The 8030-nt window shown below is 43.9% G+C and overlaps 1 protein-coding gene across 1 annotated transcript; it reads right to left on the bottom strand.

Annotated features, from left to right (window-relative positions):
- Positions 1-2925: 2925 nt before the first annotated feature.
- Positions 2926-6552, bottom strand: LOC149213540 (uncharacterized). Its single transcript, XM_089389062.1, has one exon. The coding sequence runs from the start codon at positions 6550-6552 to the stop codon at positions 2926-2928; it is 3627 nt and encodes a 1208-aa protein (XP_089245188.1).
- Positions 6553-8030: the final 1478 nt, after the last annotated feature.

Genomic DNA, 8030 nt, shown 5'->3' with positions numbered 1-8030 from the left:
AGATTAATATCAGTTGTGACTATAGTTGTGCATGAGATCTTGCACAATCAATGGATTGACTAATGCCAATGAGGATTGCGTGGTTCAGCCAAGGAAATATGAGTTTGCTTTAGCCATTCATCATTATTCTCATGCAGGATTGCGCAGTGGAGGCAGGCAAGCAACGGAGGAGATTTGAACCTGTGATTGATTCAGATCTGAGCTAGTTTGTGTGTAATAGGTGGAGATAGTACTGAGTACTTGTGAGGAGTATTGTACTATGTATTGTTACATGTTCTCAATCATTATAATATATAGATAGTTGGGGGTTTTCAGCTGTATGCTTTCCCTGGGTTACATACTGTGTTAATGTGTGCATGTAATTGATGTTTCATTGTTTTTAATTCCGCAAAATTGATGATCAATGTAGAGGAGGTTATGTATTATGCATGCATTCCACAATAGTGTATAATCGGGATAATCTCTGTGAATAAGTGTTATATTATTCAAAATTTCTACATAAGTGTATGAGCTTCTAGTGGGATTATATATATTAAAGTGCAAGTTACTTTTAGAATGCAATATAACAATTTTCATTGTTTAACATTTTTAATGTATAAATTGATTCAACCCCTTGCAAAACTATTTGAGAATTCGGATTGTGTAGACTATACAACTTAAACTTACAATTCTGACAAATCTTTGTTAGATTTCAAAATAGTGAAAAATGTACGTAAAAGGAGATAAGGAGGCAAAATATAGAATGGTGAGATTGTTGAAATATTTGGTTTCTAACTTATCTATGACCTTAAAAAAATTATTTATTAACCTTTTAATCAGAGAAAAGTTATGAAATATGTAAAATCTATTTAAAACAAATATTAAAAATGATTAGAGTTACATTGTCAAAATTAAGTGGTTGATGTTCACATACTTAAAATCATGAATAATATATGTATATATTTAAATATCAATGTTTTTCATGGATTTGTTAGGAATTATAGAAAATAGTTGATATTTTCTTCATGAGAAAATAGTTTCCATATTCACCACTATATAAAATAGTTTCCATATTCATCATTATAGATTCAGTTTATTCATGGATCTATCAAGCCTCGAGAGGGATTAAATCTCTTGAGGTGCGAATTTATTTTAGGGTGGAGGTGTGGATTTATTTTATAGTGCAATATAAAATTCTTTGGTGTTTAAATTGCAATTTTCAAATAAATAAATGGATTTAACCCTTTGAAAGGGACACTTGGATTGTGTAAATTACACAACTTAACTTATTGTTGCAACAAATCTTTGCTAGATTTCAAATGGCTAGAGAATATACCTAAAAAGATCTCAAATATATAACAGTAAGACTACTTGAAATATTTTAATCATATTTTTTTATCAAAATATTTTATTTATAGCTCAAATTCTTTATTATTATTTTTTTAAATACCATTAATATATCGTTATATATTAATTTTATATTAAGAATGAAATGAATTACATATTCTACCTTTTACTATTCTTATTAGGAAATAATTGAACTTTTTGTTTACATTCTATTTTTTTTCTTTATTCATTGATATATATATTTTTTTTATCGGTAAAACTAGCTACTTATATATTAATATGTACAACAAAATAAATTACATCTTGATATGCTGGCTGCCCATGGCTAAAGGCTTAACCATGGGTGACATTGACAATTTCATGGTGTTGCCGCGCAGGGCAATGTTGACCCAAAAGACCAAAATGCTTGACTCTGAGAACTTAACCAAGAACACGAAGCTTGCCTGCCCAGGGGCAATTAACACCATATTATGGCCCGGTACAGACTGTGACAGAAATTGACCAAAACACATTACAGAACCACGCGCCTGCTGCGTTGGTAGAAACCGCCCACAGGACTTGGCATCAAAACACGACTGTGACAGAAATTGACCAAAACACATTACAGAACCACGCACCTGCTACGTTGGTAGAAACCGCCCACAGGACTTGGCATCAAAACACGAAATTAACAAAACAAGAACATCAGCTTGAAAATTAACCTGACCCGCGAACCTAGCTTGAAAAGACTCGTCCTGAGCAGAGTAAACACGAACAGGAGAGAGACGGTGAGAATTAATTCTCGGTCTCTTCCTCCATACTTTTGCTGCCTTCATCTCCTTCGGCTTCGCTGTCTTCCATGGCTGGTGTGCTATGCGAAGGGGATGACAGAATAAGAAGTGGAGATTGGGGGTGAGGCGGCCGATGTGCACCTCCAGCAGTGGAAGACTCCCCCAGTAATGCTTTTCCTTTGCCCTTCTCAGAGGGGGCTCCCATTGTTGACGACTCCCCCAGAGGGAGTTTCCCCTTCTCCTTCGCTGCGTCTTCCGCCCCCAGAACCAGCGAAGACCCATCATCATCCACCTCAGGAGATTTTGTGAAGAGCACAGAGATGTGTGCATTGACCCCCTCAGAGCCCTCAGAACTGCCCAGCGAAAAAACGACCGAGCCAAAAGCTGGAAGACTGGGCGCCAACTCCACAGAATTACCAACTTCCAGAATGTGCCTGGCAGGAATTGGGTTAGCACCCCCCGGCGATGGCAATACACACAACAGCAGTGATGGTGTAAGTTTGCTGCGGGTGGGCGGGGGAATTGGCCATGCCCACTGCCCCTCCTACACGGCATTCTTTCCCTAACCATCGAGCCTCCAACTTCCCAAAACAGAAGGCAAGCACCCCCCGTCTTTTGCCCTTTCCACGATACTGTAAAACCAAACTTCGGAGAGCGCAAACACAGACAGAGATAATCAGTGGGGGACCTGTTGTCACCCCTACCTTTCGCCTCTCTAATGACACGAGCACCGTAAACATTCCCTGAGCAACCATGAAATTCTTTTGCAGACCAACGCTCATATAAATTCTCCTGGCCATTTCTTGAATCGATAACCGCATTGAATGCCTTACGCAGGCCTGTCATCATCCTCAGCTGCTCCATTAAGGATGCACTGGGGCGACTCGCTTAAACCATCCCTCCGCCGGCTTGTATAGTTAATGCCTCCGTCCTCTTCACGTGGCGTAGATCTCTTATCATGTGGCATCATGCCATCAACCAACGCGTCACCCGGATCCGGGGACTGAGCCTCTGCAAAGATGAGGTTTTGGTATTCCTGTAATTGCTGTCTGTTAGTTAAGATGCTAGTATCCCCTGATAGGAGCGGCTTTCTCGTTTCAGTTCCTATGTTGGCCAGGAGATCCGCAACTTTGTTGCCCTCCCTTTTAGTATGAGTGAAGGAGACGGCTCTAAAATTGTTGATCCGCTGTGCTACCTCATTCATTCTTGCCTCAAGCCTCCAACTTGGCGCCACTTTTCTCGCATTCGAGCCGTTCTGTAGTCTAGTAGCTAAGTTGATCAGAATCTGGGAGTCCCCTTCGACAATCAAGGATTGAAGATTGAGAGTCTCTGCTTGCACCAGTCCTTGCAAAAGGCCTTCCAACTCTGCAGAATTGTTGGTGTCCCACCCTAGATTTCCAAAATAGATCCTAATGGCTTGGCCTGAAGAATCTCGGATGAGTCCACCATATCCAGCTTCCCCTGGGTTCCCTTTGGAGGCCCCATCGAAGTTTATCTTGAAGGTGTTTTTGGGGGGAGCTTTCCACTGACAGTCAATCCTTATGGTTGGGGAGGGAGAGTTGCTGAAGAGAGAGTCAGGGGAGAGTTGTAGCTGCCAGTTGCCTAATATGTTGCGCTCAACATCAGTGGAGGGGAAGTCTTCCTTGGACCAATTCCGGAGAGCCATAGTTTCCTGAATGTTCTTATGAATTCTTCTCCAGGTTTCTTCTAAAGGTGAGTGCTTATCCCTGAAGATTCGCTGGTTGCGTTCCTTCCAGATGTTCCAGAGAACTATGCCCAGTATAATGCTCCAAAGGTGGTTTAGGATCTGGCAGTCGAAGGGCTGCATTGGCCAGAGTCTTAAGGAATTGACTATATCATTCTCTCCCTTACATTTTTTTTGGCATCGGAAGCTGGCCTTGTCCCATAGACACTTGGCGAAAGGGCAGGTATCCAGGAGGTGGTTAAGAGTTTCTTCATTCTGAGCACAGTTCATACATATTGAAGGGCCACTGAAACGCCGTTTCCGAAGCTGATCCCAAGTGAGAATTTTTTTGTGACTTACCAACCACAGAAAGTATGTGATCTTTGGCCAAGGTCCCAGCTTCCAGATCTTGCTCCACAACGGGTCAGGGGGAGAGGGGAAGTAATTCAACAGCCTGTAAGCTTCTGAAGTGGAGTAAGCCCCTTTTGGCAAGTAACCCCATCTAAGAATATCACTACCATCATCATACCTTATCCTTCTTTTATTAAGTTTAGTGGAGAGTTCCTCTTGCCGATGAGTGCCTGGGTGATGGAGAATCTGGTCGCTTCCCTTCCATTTTCGAAAATTGTGCTCCAATTCGTTGACCCAGAATTGATGAACCATTTTATGAAGTTGGTTTGGTTCATCAGGGATGATATCCGGGTGCAGATTGTCTTGAAGTTTGGGCTGCTGGTTCCAAGCATCAGTCCAAAAACGAGCTGTACGGCCATTCCTAATTTCCCAAAAGCTGTGCTTTTGGATGAGCTGATAGTGTTGTTTAGCCGCATTCCATATAGTGGAACCCTTTTCAGTGGGTATGAAGCGAATGAGCTCCTCTTGGGGGCGGTCTTCTGCGTATTTGGCTGTCCACACTTTCCCCCAAGGCTTTTCTGGGCAAGTGATCCATTGCCACCATATCTTGGCGTTCATTATGGAGTTGCTGTGTTCAGGGTCCCTCAATCCTATTCCTCCCTTTTCCTTGGGCATACAGGCAGTGGACCACTTGACTAATGCCCATTTGCGATTAGTGGCGGCGCTGCTCCAGAGGAAATTTCGCTGCAGATTTCTTATGCTTTTTAGCACCCATTTAGGCGCTGCTAAAATAGAGAATAAATACAGAGGCATGGCCTGCAAGACAGATTTAATAAGGACAATTCGTCCAGCCAAGTTAAGGGATCTGTAAGTCCATTGAGAGAGTCGATTTTCCAGGTTCTCTAGCAGGGATCGCCAAGCTGGAAGTTTGAGGGCAGAGACCGAGAGGGGAGCACCTAAGTATTTGGAGGGCAGAGAGGCCACGGGGAAGCCTAAAATGCGGGAGACGGCAGTTTTGACTGAAGGAGGTGTGTGGAAAAAGAAAATTTGAGATTTAGCATTGTTTATACACATTCCAGAGGCTTCCGAGAAGGCTTGAAGGAGGGATTTGAGGCGACGGGCTTCTTGTGCCGAGGGGTATCCAAAAAGCATAGTGTCGTCCACAAACTGATGATGGGAATTGGCTGGGGAATTATGAATAGAGATGCCTTTAATTTGATGCGAGTGGAGAGCATGCTTGATGAGCCTTCCCAATCCTTCCGCCATTAAAATGAAAAGGAAGGGGGAGAGGGGGTCGCCTTGGCGAATGCCTCGAGAAGGGTTGAAGGGACGTGAGGGGAAGCCATTGACTAGTATAGAGAAGTGAGTAGAGGTGATCATATTCATGATCCAACGAATCCAGGGAGCACAGAAACCAAAGGCTTTTAGCATCTCCTGTATGTAATTCCAATCTAATTTGTCAAATGCCTTGGAGAGATCAAGCTTGAGAAGCATACCTGATTGCTTTGAGTGCTTGAGGGAGTGAATAATTTCGTGAGAAAGAAGAATGCCATCCATAATATGCCGCCCTTCCACATACCCTGACTGTTCCGGGGAGATGAGCCCGAGGAGAAGAGGTTTCAGGCGATTTGCTATCACTTTTGAAATTACTTTGTAAATAACATTGCAAAGCGCAATGGGTCTGAACTTGTCCGGAGTGATAGAGTCCTCCTCCTTGGGAATGAGCGCTAAGAAAGTGGCATTGAGAGAGGGCAAGAGCCAGCGCATTGCCCTAGATTCTTCCACTATCTGCCAGACCTCCTCCCTTATCAAATCCCAGAAGGCGTGAAAGAAGGTAGTGGAGAAGCCGTCTGGTCCTGGGGCTTTACCCTCCTTTAGCTGCCTCATGGCATCATCTACTTCCTGTGGTAGAATGGGTCGCATGAGGTGCTCGTTTTGCTCCTCTGAGATAAGTTTTGGTATCTTGTCCGTGATTTTACTAATGGCCCTTCGCCTGTCTTCTTTTTCCTCCTTATGAATCTGCTTGAAATGATTTAGGAGAACCTCTTCAATCCCTTCATGCGTTTCCACTTTCTCTCCTGACGGTTTTTGTAAAAACGGGATTTTGTTGTGGATTCTTCTTTGCACAGTGGTTTTATGGAAGAATTTAGTATTGTGCTCTCCCTCCTTTAACCATCTAACCCTTGACTTTTGTTTCCAATAAATCTCCTCCTGCTTTCTTCTGTTGTCCAGCTGACTGTGTATATGGCGTTCCTGTTCCAAGCTAGCTTCAGTGTGTCCTTCCTTAATGACCTGTTGGTGAAGAGTCTCCAGGTCCTGAGTGAGCTTCTGCTGGTCCTGGAAGATGTTGCCGAAGATATCCTTATTCCATCGTTTAAGGTGGTCTTTAAGAAAGCGAAGCTTTTGCTGAAATTGATACATTTTGGAGCCTTCGGGGGGAATGAAGGCGTTCCAGATGGATTTCACAAAATCTTTGAAGGAGGGATGTGTAAGCCAAAAACCTTCAAAACGAAAAGGACGTTTGAGTGTGTTACCTGGCCGCTACCATTGAAGGGCGATTGGCCAATGGTCCGAACCCGAGTGTGCGAGGATTGCTGCAGAGAAATCTCCGCCTAGGTGGACTGCGTTGTCCGAAAGGAGGAAGCGGTCCAGCTTTGAGGCGATTTGATATTTGCCTGATCTCCGATTACTCCATGTGAAGGTGCCATTGCAGAAAGGCATATCGATGAGAGAGGAGGATTGAATGAAGCTTCGAAAGTGGGAGTCCTCTGGCTCCAATCTGCTCCTGCCTCCTAGCTTTTCATTCGTCTGCGTAATCATGTTGAAGTCCCCTGCTACCATCCAAAGCGGGTATCTTCTATTGTTGCTTAGGTCTTCTATTGTGTCAAGAAGCGCTATCTTGCTACCTGGTTCTTGAGGGAAGTAAACATTTGACAGATTGCCGTAGACATTGGTACCCAAGATGTGAAACGTAGCCTGGATGAGGTGATGCGAGGCATGGAAGTCTGAGAGGGAAACTGCCTGCGAGTTCCAAGCAATCGCCAGGCCCCCAGAAGCACCTGAGGCATCAACAGCTACCGACCTACATCCGGGCCAACCTTTTGAGAGAATGCTTCCTAGCGTTTCACTGTTACATTTTGTTTCTTGGAGAAAGCACATTTGTGGTTTTTCCATTCTAATCATATGTTTGATCATCCTAAGTTTTCCGGGGCTATTGAGCCCTCTTACATTCCATGAAACTATCTTCATCATCATCAATTGATGGTGGGTTTGAAGTACTTTGTGAGCTGAGCACATCTACCTGAATCAACCAGGATCTTACCTATCTCTATTGTCCTTTGCAGATCTGTTTTCCTGCCTCTTTTCTTAGGATTCTTCAAGTGCTGATTTCCATCCCATTGGCTGTCAGGTTGTATTCCCAGTTGACTTTGGTGGTAGGCTCGAGAGATGACCATTTCGAGCTTGTTGAGCGTAAATTCTGGTATCTTGTCAAAAGCTTGTTTTTGACAAGCTATCTCCAGCTCTATGATATCTAATCCATGCAAATCGAAACTCTCTGGTTCCTCATCCATTTTTTGCACCTGTTCTCCTTCTGCCTAAGGGTTTTCAGGGTTCTGAGGGCGCTCCCGCTCCCCTTCGTCTTCCATGACTTTACCAATAGCAGGGAATTCTGTTCTTCTCCGCTGATGCGAGGAGGGGGATGAGACATGCGAGGGGGAAATAGGGGGGTTAGATCTGGGAGGAGAAGACGAGGAGGACGGGATATTTGGCATGGTCGTGGATTCATGCAAAGGGTTCTCTGGGTCACCGCCCAAAATGTCAAAACTGTTCTTGGTTACTGGGCCATGGAGCTTGGAGACATGGGTGTGAGACCCATTGGGGGGTTTTTTGTGAGAGCG

This window comes from Pinus tabuliformis, chromosome 1_1, assembly GCF_031772625.1.
Source record: "Pinus tabuliformis cultivar Carrire ecotype Pingquan chromosome 1_1, CPIR1, whole genome shotgun sequence".
Classification (NCBI taxonomy): Eukaryota; Viridiplantae; Streptophyta; class Pinopsida; order Pinales; family Pinaceae; genus Pinus; species Pinus tabuliformis.
This window is presented reverse-complemented; position numbering and strand designations above follow the sequence as displayed.

What these genes read in the sequence shown, in the direction of transcription:
- LOC149213540 (XM_089389062.1), bottom strand. Translation starts at nt 6,552, where the DNA reads ATGTATCAATTTCAGCAAAAGCTTCGCTTTCTTAAAGACCACCTTAAA.